The following is an 18,809-nucleotide window of genomic DNA, read 5'->3' on the forward strand; positions in this document are numbered from 1 at the left end:
ATATATATATATATATATTAACAATAATAAGGATCCTGTGGGAGGGAGGGGACAAAGGGGAACAGATATCGAGGTGGTCAAGAAGGAGAATGTTTTGAAATTGATTGTGGTAACAAGTGTACAATACTACTTGATGTCACTGAACTATGGAATGTTACGATATCTGTAAGAGCTCCCAATACAATGATTTTTTTAAGGGTCCTGGTTGTTGATGCCTCCAGCCTGTCTGTGTTGTTGTCCCAGTGATGTGGAAGCAGATCACCCAGGGATTTGAAGATAAAATGTTATACCAAAGCTGAGTAAAGTCTGCCTTTTGGATAGGGTCTCCCACAGCTCAGAGCTAGAGTACTAGTTGTTGGCATGGTAGTCAGTAAGATGAACCCCTGTCCATGGTAGATACAGCATGGATCTCGGGATGGATTAGAGACATTAACTTGAAAGTCCAACATGTGCCTCCCTGCTGGCATAGAGCAGGTCAGCACCAGTTCTAGGATCTTATCAAACACCACTCTCAGCTGAGCCAGTAAATGACCTTCCACTCCAAGTCCTAACCTGCCAGGACCTCATCTCATTCGAAGCTCATCTGAAACTGGAAGGGATTGTGGGAAGGACTCAGTTCTCCAGCATTACTGTGTTCAGCCCTAACACCTTGGCCATTGTCTACCTGAGCCAACGCTGTTATTCTTGATGAAGTTGGACCAAGTTAAGGTCTTTGTCTTGTATGTTAAGGGGAAGAACTCTGAATTGTGCTCATGCAAAAGTCTACATAAACCAAAATTGAGTCATTTAAACAGAACAAAAATCTACATAAACCAAAAATGAGTCATTTAAACAGAACAAGGGGATACTGTGTAGTTTTAATGGTAGGAAAGTTCTGCATTAGAATTGTATTCTTTCACAATGCTTAGGCTGCATGTTAAACAAATTATCCAAGAAGTTGGACTATATGAAGAAGTATGTGGCATCAGGTTTGAAAAATGTCTTATTAATGACCAATGATAATTCTGATAACACAGCCTTGCTTGATAAAAGTGAATAAGATGTGGAACATTTAACTGATGAAAATCAAAGACTTCAGTATTGATTACAACTCACTATATAAAGAAAATAAAAATATTCACAATGTGACCAATAAGCAACATCCTAGTAAGTGGAGAAAATATTGAAGGTGTCAAGGATTTAATTTTGTTTAAATCTATAATAAGCCAACACCATAGAAGCAGCCATCAAGAAATCAAACTTATTTCATTGAACAAATCTATGTTGGAAAAAATACAGCCAGAATGATTCTTGGAAGTGAGGATAATAAGACTTCATCTCATATCCTTTGGACATGTCTTCAGGAGAGACATTATGCTTGGTAAAGTAGATGGTCCGGGAAAAAGAGTAAGTCACAATGAGATGACTGACCTAGTGGCTACAACAATGGGCTCAAACAGCGTTGATTGTGAGGCTGGCACAAGACCAGACATATAGAGCCTTGGGCTGGTCAGTTCTATACTCTATAAAATGAGGATCATAGTACAGGCTGTTATGAGAATCAATGAGATTTCACTATTCCTGTGAAAGCAAAAAAGGGTTAGGGGTGTGTGGCACGGAGATTTAGCATATAGCATAGCTATTTGAACATGACGTGGAGCTTTCTGAGAGCACGATGAGATGATTTGGAAAAGAAAGGAGTGAGAAATGAGGTTAGGAAAAAGAGCCTGAGCATTATGGAGACTAGAGAGAGAGAGAGAAGAGGGGCTTACATTTTGAGAAGTAACAGGGAAAAATAGAACTAGAAGCATGATTGACTTAGTCCCAATGACAGATTGACAGGCACTAAGGTTATGAGAATTGACTGCTGCCTAAAAGCAAAGCCTCACAGGTGAAGTGGGTATAGAGTGAATGAGAGGACAGGGCAGCTTATGTTTTCTCTTGGCCTGCAAGTTTTGGCAGTAGTAGGCAGCAGCTAATGGGTGAGCTCCCAAATTTAAATTTTGCTAATTTGACTTAATTATAACCCAAGCTTTTGGTCTATATAGTAGTTCCTTTGTTTCCTAATTGCTAAATTGTGATTAAACTAGCTTAGGATGAATGTTGAATTGGCAAATAATTGTGTTATAAATATATTTTTACCTTTTTTAAAAACTAATCTAGGATCATTGCTTGGTGTAGTGAAGAGCTATGGCAATTTGGTTTTTTGCCTTCTGATCTGACTATAATTATATCTGATGTTTTTTTTCTAAAATTATTAATTCCATAAACCCCAAACCTCAAACTAAATATTTTTTATTTATGATTCATCCAGCTACCTCTATGACATATGTTTGGGAGCTCAAAATGAAAGGTTGCCATAGCAAAGGATAATGGGAATGCACTCTGAGTATCTGGTTCTAATCTTCTGTTCTGATTTTGGAAACAAAGACCATATTTTATTAGGAGTTCTTTACATAATTTATTTAGTCGATGAAACAGAGATTATATTTGAACTTATGGGAGGTGCCACCTCATTCTTGAAATCTCTCTCTCCCCCTTTACAGTGACTTGAAAGACTAGAAAACAACACATTCATGAATCACTTTGTTTCTGCTTCTGTTATCTGGAATATCCTCATCTCTTGAACTTAATATTTCAGTATCTCTTCAGAGACTTTGGACTGAACCCAGCACTTAAAATTCAGCCCCAATATGATTTCTCAGGAAACAGTTTAATTTATTTCTAAAGAAATATTACTCTGGTTCTCTATAAATTTTGTATTCCAATCTGACAACCTTTTTCTTACCAGAAAGTGAAGTAGAAAAAGGAAGAAAATAGGGGAAGTCTGGCAGATACCCCTTAATTACCATCCCCAGTTGTATAACTCCTACTTGAAGACAAATGATTAAACAAACAAACAGGAAACAGTAACAGCCTTTGTGGAATGCGGGCAGGATGGTTCCTCTCACTGCCAGCCAGCTGATACTGACTCATATAGCCACCCTGTAGGACAGGGTAGAACTGCCCCGTGACTGTAACTCTGGATCGAAGCAGAATGCCCAGTCTTTCTCCCTCAGAGCATCTGGTGGTTTCTAAATGTGACCTTGTGGAGAGCGCCCAGCAGTAACCACTCACTACCTGGGCTCCACTAGGATGGTTAGAGTGGCCTTTATATTTGGGCATTGCAAAAAAGTCATGGAAAGTTTTCATTAGCTTTTAATTCCATTTTTCTAGGAACTTTTGAAGTCTCAGTACAGTGTATCCCACTTATTAACATCATTTTTTATACTTTATTTTATTTTGTCTGCCACTGACAATTTAACCTCATCACCCAGATGTTAAACTCGGAGAGTTTGTTTTGCTTTGTTTTAAACTTCTGTGACACCCTGCCATCTTGAGCAAGAATCTTCACTTTCACAAGTCTTAAGTCCCACCCAATGCCATCAAATCAACTCTAATTGATAGTGACCCTACATAGAGATTCCTAAACTATATTTATTTCTGAAGCAGACAGCCTCATCTTTTGCCCTCGGAACAACTTGTTTGTTTGAACCACTGACCTTGGTAATTAGCAGCCTACCATGTACCCTATAATGCCAGCAGGGACCCTTTCACAAGCCTCAGACGCATGGATGTAATCCAGAAATGGTTGAAAGAAAATAACTTTATCTGTTGTAAGTAGAGTAATTTTATATGAGTGTCGATTACATAGCACTGCATTTTGAAATAAGCCTCTCACAGAAGGCAGTTGCCTTTTTCTTAAGCTCATGGTTTAGCTGTTGTAAGTGAAAATGGAAGTAAGCGCTTTTTACTCAAAGGATTGTATTAAAACAGTCTTTGGAAAGCACTTAACAAAGCAGTGATCAATGTAGCAGTGTTGATTTTTCCTTTGTTTTTCTTTTTCAGGGTTTGAACATAATCTTCCATGTAGCCTTGGCTCTCCTAAAGGTAAGTCTGCCTTTGTCGTTAAACTGCCAAACCACCTTACCTCTCTCAGGTCTGAAAAAATTCCATATACAACCTTTGACTTGTGTGGCCTTCCAACCTTCCGAACACAATAAAACAAAATAACTTCAATGAGGACGATAACCCTTTTCTCCCTCCCTCACTGAATATGTTGTTGTTTGTTTGGGTTTTGTCAGGTTTTCTTATCATTAATTTAATCTTCCTATGCTAGCACCCTTCCCATTCCATTTAGAAATGTCTTCACTTAGATGTGTTGAGAATTATAAGAGAAAAAGTTAAAAGCCTGGTTTCTGTACAAATGATGCCAACTTGTTTCTTAAAATATTTCTTCCCAGAATAACATCCCTGGAGGTACCTAAACATATAATGGAATTATTAAAAGGCTTCTCTAATACAATGACTAAAACAGAAAGTGCCACATTTCAATTTTCGGTTCTTTCCCTGGTAGCTGGAAATTTATCAGACACTTTAGAATTCAGTCATAATTACCTTGCTGGGTTTTATATCAACATATCAATGCAGCGTTAGCATTGTGGTAACAGCAAGGCATTCGCTGCAGAGTGAATGAAAATAACTCAGCTGGGTTTTGCCCTTCAGTCAAAGATGACATTCTGTTATTGAAGGCGATATTGCTTTATTTATAAAAAGACACAGTACAACAGGGTGGTTAAAACTGTAGACACCAGACTTGGTTTGGGTTCTAATTTGAGCTCTAGTATATGACCTTGGGCTTGTTACTCTTAAGTAATCACAGCCTCAGATTCAAGATAATAGAAACTAATTCGGTGGCATGGTTGCTTATGCATTAGGCTGCTAAACACAAGATCAGCAGTTCAAAACCAACAGCTGCCCCCTAGAAGAAAGATGAGTCTTTCTACTCCCATAAAGAGTTACAGTCTTGGAAACCCCCAGGGCAGTTCTCCTCTGCCCTCCAGGGTTGGGATGAGTTGGAATTGACTCAATGGCAGCAAGTGATTGAATTTATGAAGTTTCTGTAAAAATTAAATAAAATGCATAAAAGGACTTAACGGAGTATTTAGAAAATTTGATTACCAAATAGATTTAGGCTAGGGTGCCTTAATGACACTGAATTCTAAGCTGGGCTGCTAACCTTAAGGTCAACCTTCCAAACCCAGCAGCTGCTCTGCAGGAGAAAAATAAGAGAAACTTATACTCACAAAAATTTACAGGCTCAAAAACCCAAAGAAGCAGTTCAACCCTGTCTTTACAGGGTCACTGTCAGAATCACCTTGATGGGCAGGGAATTTGTTTTGATTTGGCCATTATTATGATTACTGTTGCTATTTCCAGAATAAATTAGATGTACTTTTGTTTCCCCAATCATCCTTCCTAGTCCCCTAAAAGATAATGACTTAGTATCTAATGACTTAATATCTCAGGAGAGCCTTGATGCCCAACCATTAACTTGCCTTTATTCAAAACAAAGGCGTAAAATGTATGGACTTGATGCAACTCAAGAAGTGGGTTTTGTACTTTACATTGTTCATCTTTTGTGTGTGTGTGTGTTTGTAAATAAATTTTATGCCAGTTCTTTTGGAAGATTGGGAAATGTTGAAAATAGTTTTAATAAAATAATGTATTTGATTGTGTCTGCCAATGGAGCCATATTTTTTTTTCCTTTTCATTAAAACAAATCACAATAAGAAACTTTACAACTTGTCTTCTGAGTAAGGCTGGAATAAAACTCTTAGAATTCTAAGGAGCCCTGGTAGTGCAGGGGATTATATGTTAGACTGATAACCACAAGATTGGATTTTCAAGCCAGCTGTTCCACGAGGAAAGGATGAGGGTGGCTGTGCTCCAAAGAGTTAGTCTTGGAAACTCTCTACGGGATTGTTATGAGTTGGAATCAACTCAGTAGCTGGAGGCTACTGAGGACAACAGTAGAGTTGTCCTGTAGGGTTTCCTAGGCTGTACTCTTTACAGGAATACATTGTCAGGTCTTATTTCCTGTGAGTTTAAACTGATGACCTTTAGGCATTTTGCCACCAAGGCTTCTTTTTCATCACTAAACCCATTGTCATTCAGTTGAATCTACTTCATAGCAACCCTAGTAGACAGACTAGAATTGCCCCATAGGATTTCCAAGGTTGTAAATCTTCGTAGAAGGAGACTGTCATACCTTTCTCCCACAGAACAGCTGGTGGGTTCAAACCACCAACCTTTTGGCTAGGAGCTGAGCCTGTAACCATTGTTCCACAAGGGTTCATATTTCTTATCACTAGTGGCCTTTATTTACATCCCTTTCTACTAGGAATCATGGAGTTGATCCCATATGGACAGATTGTGTAGAATTGAAGTATACCTCTATTGGTCTCTTTTACTCCTCCTGTAAAAAGAATACTCCAAACACCTATGACAATGGTTAAATTTTTTAAAGTTTTATTGACATATCATTCATATACCATAGAATTCAGTGGTTTAAATATATTTTAAAGGGCCGTGTATTCATCACCACAATCAATTTTAGGACCTGTTCTTCATTGTTGAACCCATTATTATTAGCTTCCCATTACTTCCAACCGCTCCCCCAAGTCCACTGCCCGTAACTCTACAAAATTATTAATCAAGTTACTGTCTCTATGAATTACTTACCCTGGGTTTCATATAAAGAAAATCATACCAAAAAACACCAACAATGACAACAAAATAGAACAGAAAAACATCAATCCAATAGAAATGAGAAGAGAATATAAACTAGAACAAATTCAAAATAGGTAAAATAAATGATAATATGTTACATTTTAACCCAACTATATCCAGTTATCCACTTTCCAATGCACTCTGGTCTGAGGGCAAGCCTGGTCACATCCCTGGTCAATGGTTCCAGGGAATCCATGGAAGTTCAATCCCTATGGTAACGCTGCAAATGGATTTGGGGCCAGAACCTTCTAATGTGATCTTTTTCAGAGCAGTTGGTAGTAGTAGCTGGGCACCATCTAATTCTTCTGGTCTCAGCGCTATGGATGTTTGCATGGTACATTAGTCAGTTGGACTAAATGTGTGCACATGCCTGTCGATCTTCATCATTCTTCATTTGTACAGATTGGGAGAGACCAAAGTTACACCCTATATGACTGGTTACAAGCTTTTAACACCCTAGTCACTACTCACCAAAATAGGATGTGTAGAACATTATCTTTGTGAGCTATGTTATGCCGGTGGACCTTGATATCCTCGAAAACTATGGTCCTGATTTCCCAGCAATGCATTCCCTAAAGGTTTGGTTGTGTCTTAAGTTTTGATAACATTGACCCCAGCATGCCCACCGAATTTATGGCTATAACTACAGCACTAGTAAATACAGTGATCAATAAGTTCCAAATTTGTTTTCAAACACTGAGAAGTTTGAGAACTGAACATGTTCTTTTCCCATAAGAAATTATGGATAAGTGGCTTTTCTCTTATACCGACTTATCTGATTATACTTACCTCAGTGGATTCATGTTGTACTTGTCCTTTTGTGATTAGCTAACTTCGCTCAGCATTATTTCCTCCAACTCTTCCTATGAGACAATGTGCCTCATCCAATCATCAGTGCTTTTTTGTGATGCATAGTACTCCATTGTGTGTATGTGCCAAAGTTTTCTAATCCACTCATCTATCAATGGAAATTTAGGTTGCTTCCAGTTCTTTGCAATTGTGAATTGTGCTGCAATAAACATTGGAGCACAGATGACTGGTCATGGTCTATTTCTTACTTCTACTGGGTATATTCCCAGTAGAGCGATTGCTGGGCTATTGGGTAACTAAATTTCCATTTGTTTTAATTATCACCAGATGGCTTTCCACAGTGGCTGTACATATCCCTACTATCCTCACTCCAATCCTGACTTACAGTTCATACTGTATTGGCTCATGTACAATCCTGCCTTTCATTTCTGGCTAAACTGGAACATGTACACTGGTACAGATAATAGCTCATGACACACAGAATCCAGTTCAGATAAGCCCCTCAGGAACAGAAATGGGAGTGGCGATACTAGGAGGATATGGGGGAGGAAGGAAGGGAGGGGAAACCAATTGCAATGATCAACACATAACATCCACCCCTCACCCCTGAGGGGGACAAACAACAGAAACATGGGTGAAGGGAGATAATGGTCAGTGTAAAATATAAAAATAATAATAATTTCTCATTTATCAAGGGGTCAGGAAGGTAGGAGGTGGGGAGAGAAGGAAAAAGGAGCTGATACCAAGGGCTCAAACAGAAAGTAAGTGTTTAGAAAATGATGATGGCAAATATGAACAAATGTGCTTGATACATTGATGTATGGATTGTTATAAGAGCTGTAAGACCCTCCCGACAAAATTGCTGAAGAGAAAATAGGTGCAAAAGCAAATGTGGTGAAAAGGGAAGATGGTGCTCAGCTATTAAAAGATAAAGCATCTGGGGTCTTAAAGGCTTGCAATTACACAAGCTGCCATTCAGCAGAGAAGCAACAAGTCCACATAGAAGAAGCACACCACTGGTGCGATCATGAGGAGTCCTAAGGACCAGGTAGTAGGCATCAGCAGACACATAACAAACAAACAAAGAAAAACATATTGTTGAGAGCGAAGGGGGTTGGAGCAGAGATCCAAAGTCCATCTGTAGACAATGGAACAATCCCCCCCACAGAGGGGCCACAGTAGTACCATGTGTCTTGTCAGCTCCACTGTCTCCCATGGAGTAAGCAGAGAGAGAAAAGTGTCTCCCACCTCCAAGGAGGAAAAACCAGATCTCCCTGAATCATTAGGGGAAGGCAATGCTCACACAGAGGCCTCATTGGCTATGACCTGATTAACAGACTAGGCTCCTCCCCTTTACTCTCAATCCTCTCAAGTCCCAAATTGACACTAGATTATACAACTACCACAACACTAAATAAAATTATTTTTCATTATATTTTATTATTTAAAAACCTCTGGGTTTTCAGAATAGTCTACTAACCAGGGGCTTCACTTTAAAATGCCAACTAGGATTCCCTCACAACAACAGAGTGAACCTATCTTTCATAGTTTGTGGCCTGGCAATATCTTTTCCTCTTTAGTAATAAAGGTCTGATTAGGCATTTTTTTTCTGGAAAAAAAATGTCCACTTTCTTCGCAGTTGAACACTTGCTGTGGAACAAAACCCTCAGTCTGCGCATATTCAGCAAATCCAGCCGCGCATCGGTCAGCTTCTTCTTCACTGGCGTTCATCCCTTCCCTATGCCTCACTAGGCTGTGTATGCTGTTCTCTGAATTTTTCAAACCAGCCGTGGCTGGCTTTGAACACTTCGGGATGCTCAGCACTCTTTCCCACAACACTTGTCATGAAATCACCACGGAGGTGTCTAACCTTTGCACATATAACCCTGTGCTACGCTATCACCTTCGAGTTGTTTATAATTTATCCAAATCAACAGTAACTTTTCAACCTCTTCGATGGTCTGGGTTCTTTGTTTCATGGTTAATAATTTCTCACCTCTTAATACATTAGCCATTTTAATCACTTTTTTTTATGTTAGTAAATGTCAACTTAGCCATGTTGTATTCACACACCAAACCAGACAAGCGGAGACTTGAATCAAGTTTTGCAATGATCTCTTTAACTGTAACTCTGTTGTGTGTCTCACAGTAGCTTTACTGCTGATACCACTAACTTTCTTTAGAGCCATGCTTACAATATTTTACGCCCCCCAAAACCCCCATAATAATAAATATTTTAATGCACTAACACAAGCACTAGATGTGAGCGAGGATGGCATGTAGACTGAAGCATCACCCTTTGTATCTGTAGCAAGACATGTTGCATGATTCACTCTCAGCCCATAGGGCTTTCTTTGAGTCGAATTTTTGGTTCAGAGATCGAGCAAAGTTAAGAATACTGAGATTTTTTTTTCTAACCTTGATGTTCATGTAGTGGAAACTTGGAGCTTGGAGCCATTCAACAACTGAGGTATCACTTAGATATACAAATATCCTCTATCAAATTGATATATTCAAGGGTATCGTCCCACTTCTCACACCTTTGGAGTTTGGATTTCTATGAAAGTGTCTACTTGCAAATCAACGTTATTGAAGAAGCGTTTATTTAGCAGCATTTACTTCTATTGCCTTTTTACTCTTGCAATGGTCAAGTCTATTATTGAGATAGTCTCTACATTTAGGTAGGATATAGTCAAATTCATAAATGGACTTTTATGAGTTTTAATTTTCTCCAGCTTTAACTTGAACTTGTAGATGAGAAGTTGATAGTCTGTTCCATAGTCAGCCCCTGGCCTTGTTCTGACTGGTGATAGTCCCAGCATACTAGACCATATGATTGCCCAATTCAAAATGGCCAGCACCAGTCTATTTCCATTTATGAATTTCTAGAATATCCATCTTTGTGTTTCACTTCCTTTTTTCTTAGATTCATACTTTTCTGATTGTTAGTAGATGTTTGCAACTGTTTCTTCTTACTTGGAGTGGTGTCATATCAGTAAACAAATATCCAAAAAGTTTTATTCCCTTTACTTTGTTACAGTGGGCTCTACTTTGAGGAAACTTTTTCTGCACCTGTATTTTGAATGCCTTTCAGCCTGAGGGCTCATTTTTGTGTACTACATCAGCCATTGTCCCACTGCCATTCATAAGACTCTCGCTGGTCAAACATTAAAGAGCCTGTCTTCCTAGTCTGGAAACTCACTGAAACCCGTCCATCCTGAGTGGCCTTGATGGTAGTAGAAATCCTGGTGACATGATTTCCAGCATTGCAACATACAAGCCATCACAGTGTGACAGGCTGAAAGATGAGTGGTGGAAACCCATAAAGGTTCTATTTATTTGAAAGAGTTTTTATAAAGTTATTATTTAACAAGGTGCTGGTTAGTTGTTTCTTTTACCTTTAAAATTATTATTTCTTCTTTACTGTTCAATTGGCATTAGAAAGGGTCAATTATTTCAGCAAGGCTATATTTGAATACCACCCAGGCTTAAAGAACAAGAATTCAAGAGCAAAGTACCTTGAAATTGGAAAACGGTTTTCCATTCTGTGTAGTCTTTAATTCACTAAGTTAGATTAATTTTCTGATTTCTGTGCTTAAAGATAGGGACAAATGTAAGGACTGAAGATAGAATAGTTATTTATGTAACTGCTTTTGAGGTTACTAATAAGTGTACCCCCCCCCCTTTTTTTTTTTAAGTAAAGATAGGGCAAAAGAAAGAAAAGAATTCAGGAACATTTATTAGGATCTGCATAGATTATACAATTAAATTTGTAATATCCATGAAGAAACAACTATTTTCCTCTAGATGGCAGTAAAACGCTACTTCTCCATTTGGAAAAGGAAGCTATTTGAATTGTGTGAATTTGATATTCTTTTATCTTGGTTTTCCTTCCAAATATTACTTATTGTTTGAATGTTCTGTGTGTGTGTGCTTACTTTTCCCTAGTGTATCTTCAGTTTTAATGATAGATTAACATTATCAATTGAATTGCATCCCTTTGAAAAATGTATTATATACTTCAGCATGAGAAATACTGTGTTCCTCTGCTTTGATTTTCTAGCTCCAACTCTTTATACATTCATTGTAGTACTTTGTTTTTTAAATCATGCTTTTTGAAATCACCTTCAGAGATCTGTAAATTCATATGGAACGTATAGAATATAAATTCATATTAAACTTGAATAAATTTAAGTTTCATTTTCTTCAGTTGTAACTTGAACTTGTATACTGTTGATGGTCTAGTCTACTGTCAGCCCTTGACCTTGTTTTGCCTGATGATTTTAAGCGTCTTTATCATCTCTTCCCACAGATGTAGTGAATTTGATTCATATGTATTCCATCATGTGAACTCCACATTTATAGTCACTGTGTTGTTGGAGAAAGGAATTTTCAATGAATAAGCCACTGTTCTTTTAAAATTTAGCCATCTAATCTCCAGCATAATTTTTATCAGCAAGGTTGTATTTCCCAACTACCAGTCCTAATTCTTTGTTTCTAACTTTTGCATGCCAATCATCATGCCAATTTGATTTAATGTTTGACCAATTTCAGAATGCAGAAAGCTGATGGAGCTTGGCTATCAAAAGATATAGCGTCTGGGGTCTTAAAGACTTGAAGGTAAATAAGCGGCCATCTAGCTCAGAAGCAACCAAGCCCACATGGAAGAAGCACACCAGCCTGTGTGATTATGAGGTGCCAAGGGGATCAGTTATCAGGCATCAAAAAACAAAAATCATATCATTGCATGCTCACCTACCAGATACAATCACTGAAGACAAATGGGTGCATAAGTAAATGTAATGAAGAAAGCTGATGGTGCCCGGCTATCAAAAGATATAGTGTCTGGGGTCTTAAAGGCTTGAAAGTAAATAAGCAGCCATCTAGCTTAGAAGCAACAAAGCCCGTATGGAAGAAACACACCAGCCTGTGTGATCATGAGGTGTCAAAGGGATCAGGCATCAAAGAACAAAAAATCATATCACTGTAAATGAGGGGGAGTGCGGAGTGGGGACCTAAAGCCCATCTGTAGGCAACTGGACATCCCCTTACAGAAGGGTTGTGGGGAGGAGACGAGCCAGGCAGGGTGCAGTGTAGCAATGATTAAACATACAACTTTCCTCTAGTTCCTAAATGCTTCCTCCCCCCTCTACCCACTATCATGATCCCAATTCTACCTTCCAAGTCTGGCTGGACCAGAGGATGTACACTGGTACAGATAGGAACTGGAAACACAGGGAATCGAGGATGGATAATCCCTTCAGGACCAGTGGTGAGAGTCGCGATACCAGGAGGGTGGAGAGAGGGTGAGGTAGAGACGGGGAACTGATTATAAGGATCTACATATAACCTCCTCCCTGAGGGACAAACAGCAGAAAAGTGGGTGAAGGGAGTCTCCAAACAGTGTAAGATATGACAAAATAATAATTTATAAATTATCAATGGTTCATGAGGGAGGGGAGGGGAGACAGAGGGTTGGGAATGAGGAGCTGATGCCAGGGGCTTAAGTGGAGAGCAAATGTTTTGAGAGTGATGAGGGTAGCAAATGTACAAGCGTGCTTTATACAATTGATGTGTGTATGGATTGTAATAAGAGTTATATGAGCCCCCAATAAAATGATTTTTTAAAGCCTTTTCAAAAAAATAAAAAAGAAATCTTCAGATTTTTTTCATATTCAACATTGGCAGCTGGTGCATAATGAGGTATTGCCTAAAAGAATTAGTTCAACCATTTCCGTAGGTAAGAGATGATTAAGAGCTGATTGTATTGAAGGAGACCTTCCCAATTGTCCTGAAGGAAAGGACTTAGTCATTGGAGAAAAACACCACTCCCAGCATTGGTGGGACCAGTTGAGATGTTTCAACAAATGAAATGCAATGCTGGCAATGCTCACTCCTCTTCACCAAGAAATTTGGCAACCAACCGGAAGGGATCCACATATGTGCCTATTTCTAAAAAAAAAAAAAAAAAGATCCAACAGAATATGTAAGCTAACCATATCACCAATATCTCATGCAAATAAATTTGTGATGAAGACAATTAAAAAGCAATTTCAGCAATATATGACAGAGCTGTCAGTAATTCAAGCTAGATTCAGAAGAGTCTATGGCATGAATGTGGAGGAAGATTATTGTCGACTTCAAATGGATCTCACTTAAGACCATACCATACCAAGAATACCATAAAGATGTTCCCTTGAGCTCTATTAACTGTGTAAACACATTTAGCTCTGTGGGTAACAAATTATAGATAATATTGTGAGGAATGAGAATTACAGACTGTTTTATTATACTTACATAGAATCTCAACATAGGTCAAGAGTATGTGCCATAATAAAACAAGGAAACGCTGTCAGGTAAGGTGTGTGTCAGGGTTGTATTCTTTCACCCTACTTAATCTGTATTATGAGCAAAATATCTGGAAGCTGGACTATATGATAAAGAATGCAGTATTGAGTTTGGAGGAGGATTAAAGATCTGTAATAGGCAGATCATCCACTCATGTATCAGCTTCCCATACTGTGACGCTGGAAGCTGTGCCACCACTATCTCAAATGCCAGCAAGGTCGCCAATGATGCACAGATTTCAGAAGAGCTCCTAGACTAAGAACAGACGAAAAACCAGGAATGGGCTATCTACACATACAGAATTAACCATGGAAACAGCAGGACACAGTCAGATATCGTTCCAGAAGATGAGCCCCTCAGGTTGGAAGGCGCTGAAAATACCATTAGGGAAGAGCTACTTGCTCAAAATACAGATGACCTTCATGATGTGGATTCTCTACAGGCCAGTAAAACCCATCTCCCCTCCCAACCCCCAGTCCAGTACCAAGGGGTACCCTCCTCCACAAGCCAGCTTCCTGCCCTAAAGCACTCCACAGTACTTGATCGAGGGCTGCTAAAGTCCAGTGCTCTGACTTCTGTCTCTGCTCTTGGTGCCCCTCCCTGTTTCTCGGTATCAAAGCTGTCTCCTGGATCAGAGTTCAATGTGCAGAAGTCTTGGGGTCCAAATGATACATTCCACTCTTGCTGGTAGTGAGATTTCCTTCTACTTTGAATAAAATTGATTTTATACCCAATAGGATAGTAATCACAATTAATCCTGTTAACAACCACTCACAGCTGAACATATAATCCAATCAGTGTCTTCCTCGCCTTCTTACCCAGGTCCATCAGGAAGATGAAGGTCACTTGTTGGGAGTAACAGAGACTGTGGCTATTGTTGTTGTTGTTAAGCGCCATCAAGCCTATTTCAACCCATAATGGCCTGTGTACAAGAGAGCAAAGCACCGCCCTGTCTGGGCCACCCTCACCGTTCTTGCAATGCTTGAGGCCCTTGTTGCAGCCAGTGTCTCAGTCCGTCTCCTGAGGGCCTTCCTCTTTTCTGCTGCCCCTCTCCTCTGCCAGACACGATGGCCTTCTTCAGGGACAAGTCTCCTGGCAACATAGCCTAAGTACTTGAGATTAAGTCTTGCCATTCTTGCCTCTAAGGCTGTACTTCTTCCAAGACAGATTGATTGGTTCTTTTGGCAGGCCATGGTGCTTTGAATTTTATTTTCCACACCACAATTCAAATGCACCAATTCTTTTTTCTCTCTTTTTCCACATGGTTGTGAGGTGATTGGATCAGGAACACATTAGTCCTCAAAGCAACCTCTTTGCATTCAGTACTTTTAAAGAGGTCTTGTGCAGCAGATTTACCCAAAACAATGAGGCTATGGATAGAAGAGCCATGATAAATATTTTAATGCATTGCATATGCAGATGACACAGCTTTGCTGAAAATGAGGAGGACTTGACACACTTGGTGATGAAAATGCAACCGTGAGTATGAATTACAAAACCAAAATGTTCAAAACTGGACCAATAGATTATATAATGATAAATCAAGAAAAGATTGAAGTTGTCAAGGATTTCATTTTGTTTGGATCTGCAGCCGGCATTCATAGACACAGCAGTCAATAAATCAAATGACGCATTGCTGTGGGAAAATTTGCCTCTTTTAAGTACTGAAGAACAAGGATATTATTTTGAGGACTAAAGTTCTCCTGCCTCAAGCCATGATGCTTTCTATCACCTCTTATCCGTGTGAATTGGATTTTGGACATTGAATAAGGAAGACTAAAGAAGAATCGATGCCTCCTAGTGCTGGTGAAGAATATAAAAAATACCATGGACTGCCAGAAGAACAAACAAATCTGTCTCGCAGGAAGTACAGCCAGATGCTGCTTGAAAGACAGGTTGGTGAGCCATCATCTCATGTGCTTTGGACGTAGTATCAGAAGAGACCCGTCCCTGGAAAAGGACGTCCTGGTTGGTCGAGGGTTCTGCATGTTTCGTATAACCTTTTGTTGCACTGACTTCTTGTGATTTAATGAAAAATTCAGCTAGTAAATAAGCATGCCTTTGCTCCAAGTAGTCAGTAATTAATTCGACCTTAAGGTTCCTTAAGAAATACTAATTCACTTGACAAACCTAACAATACCAATAGTAAAAATGAACCGAGACAAGGAGAATAGGTCTGTCAAGTGATATCACATGTTCTTCCTTTCTCACTGTTTTGGCCTTTCCCCGAAACAAAATGGTTGACCCGCTTTCTTTTCAATAGACGTTTGGAGAGTATTAACTATTAATAGGTCATGTGTAAGGATAAAGAGATGGGATAAGTCTGTGTCTTCAAGTTGTCCTAGGCCTAATGGAGAAGACAATTAATATATAGTGTGGTTGGCTGTGTTTTTTTTAAGAGCCTTTGGAACCAGAGACAAACTCATTCTGTGAGATCAGGAAATGTTTTCCTAAGGTGGCACCTACGCTGAGTGTTACAGAAAGTAGAAAAGGGTATTTTAGGGACAGGGAACAGCACGCACAAAGAGGAACAATGAAGAATGCCGAGGCAAGTCCTTTACCGCGGAGCATTTGAGGTTGGTACATGGGATGAAGCTCTGTAGGTTTTTAATTACATTTCTGCTACTCATTCCTGTGGGGTTTTAATCAAACCATTTAACCTTTCTAAGTCTTGATTTCCTCATTTATAAAATAAGAGACAGGAAAGTATAGTTTCTACAGTTCTAAAGCTGTACCCTCTGGGCTAAGTGTCTGCTGTACTGCTTTATGCAGTCATCTCAGTTCTTTAATGAATAGATAAAAATTATCTTGTAAATAGCACATTCATTGCTCATATCAGCAGTTCTCAACCTGTGGGTCACGACCCTTTTGGTGGTCAAACGACCCTTTCACAGAGTCGTCCGATTCATCACGGTAGCAAAATTACAGTGATGGAGTAGCAATGAAAATAATTATATGGTTGGGAGGTCACCACAACATGAGGAACTGTATTAAAGGGTCACGGCATTAGGAAGGTTGAGAACCACTGGCTCAAATGGTCAGATAAAGCTTTCCTTTATTGCAAGGGGGGCAGGGATATATATGTATGTATATAAAAAGCCATAGAATCTTCCAATTGTTTTTCTTAAATATCTATGCTCAACAAATGGTTTTCTAATCCATTTAATCTTTTAGCATCACGGCTGAATATGAACAATCCCATTTTCCCCAGTTACTGAAATGTCATTGTATGTGTGTATGTGTATGATTGTTGCAGCCACTGTGTCATTCCTTCTCATTGAAGACCTTCCTGTGTCTTAACTGCACCCTTAACTGCAACCAACCACGGTCTCACACATAACAACAGCTGTCAGGATGGCAGTGTTTCATTTGGTTGCCATGAGTCAGAACTGATCGACAACACCTAAAAACAACTTATGTGTGGATAGACACATATACACTTACTTACACCCTGCATTGTTATCAAATATTTCCAAATATCCAAGTCATGCCTTGGATTTATATTTTTAAAATCTAAAAACTATGATAAATGTATGTAAGTTTATAGTATTTATAGTTTGTGATGTACATTCAAATGTATTTTAAATAATCAATTCTTCATTGTTTTAAATTAAAGATCATTTTATTGTGGGCTCTTACAGCTCTTATAACAATCCATACATCAGTTGTATCAGGCATATTTGTATGTATGTTGCCATCATTGTTTTCTAAGCATTTACTTTCTATTTGAACCCTTGGTATCAGCTCCTCTCCCCGCCCCATCCTCATGACCCCTTGTAAATTATTATTATTTTCATATTTTACACCGCCTGTTGCCTCCCTTCCCCCATAGTTTCTGTTGTTCATCCCCCTGTTGGGGTCAGGGGGTGGTGGTTATGTGTCAATCATTGTTATAGGTTCCCTCTTCCTCCCTTCCTCTCCCTACTTTCCCCCTACCTTCCTGGTATCGCTACTCCCACTCCTGTTCCTGGATTCCATGTGTCATGAGCTCTTATCTTTTATCTGTACCTGCGCACATGCTCTGGTCTAGCCCGCAGTGAAAGGCAGGAGTAGGGTCATGAGAGTGGGAGGTGAGGAAGTCTCAAGGAATGAGTGGAAGATGGAGTGTTTCATTGGTGCTATATTGTGCCTTGGTTGACTCATCCCTTTCTTGTGACCCTTCTGTGTCAAATGTATTTTTAAAGTAACTCACACACCTGCCTTTTGTTTAATGCTTAAAACGTGTCTGGGTGCTATGCTAAACACTTTTAACAGTAATTCTGTAAAGGTTAGGATTAGTTATATCCTTGTTTTGCAAATAATAAGACTAAACTTTAAGTTGACACCAACCACAATTGATTCTGTTTCAGACTCACAGTGACCCTATGGAGAGACCCAAACTGCTCCCTCAGGTTTCTATGACTGTAACCTTTACAGGAGCAGGCAGTCTCATTTTCCTCTTAAAGAGTGACGGGTGGATCTGAACTGATGACCTTGACTGACGTTACCAGTCCAACACTTAACCCACTGTGCCACCCGAGTTCCTTTAATCGACTCAGATTTTTATTAATTTGGCTGCAGCCATTCCTTTAGGTGAACAACACACCACAGAGAAGCCTGAGCATGGCTTACTACAGAACCATCGTTCGCACTCTCTAAGCTATGATGTTGGTACTTTAAATTTTACAATTACCCTGTGGAGAAGATATTATTATTTCTACCTGATACTAAAACCCAGTAACTTTCATTTACTATCCTGCTATTTTTACATTGTGTAAAAGGGAACTCATGTGATAGTGAGATCAGCTTCTATTTATAAATTTCTGCTTGTGTTCTATGAATGAAAATACTTTTTTTTCTATCCAAGTCAGGTAAAGATTGCCTACCCAAAGATAATCATCCCGATTTTAAAATGTTACTGATACAATAGGGCAGGAACAGAACTGAAACAATGAGGATTCATGACCTTGTCCACAAATGATTGAAGTTAGGTTAATGAAGACAAACTCATGGTCAAAAATTGATTTTTAACCAAGCCCACACGGAAGAAGAACACCAGCCTGTGTGACACCAGGTGTCGA

The 18,809-nt window shown here is 39.1% G+C and overlaps 1 protein-coding gene across 4 annotated transcripts in view; it reads left to right on the top strand.

The window, feature by feature from the left end:
• RABGAP1L (RAB GTPase activating protein 1 like) overlaps window positions 1-18,809 on the top strand; it is an 812,491-nt gene that overhangs the window by 599,314 nt on the left and 194,368 nt on the right. For all 4 annotated transcript variants that reach the window (XM_004706718.2, XM_004706719.2, XM_045297897.1 and 1 more), the window contains one exon: window positions 3,868-3,909. In XM_004706718.2, the coding sequence (XP_004706775.1) occupies window positions 3,868-3,909 (42 nt within the window). The remainder of the gene's footprint in view (window positions 1-3,867; window positions 3,910-18,809) is intronic.

This window comes from Echinops telfairi, unplaced genomic scaffold, assembly GCF_000313985.2.
Source record: "Echinops telfairi isolate 266 unplaced genomic scaffold, ASM31398v2 ScPeMD7_7424;HRSCAF=8462, whole genome shotgun sequence".
Lineage (NCBI taxonomy): Eukaryota > Metazoa > Chordata > Mammalia > Afrosoricida > Tenrecidae > Echinops > Echinops telfairi.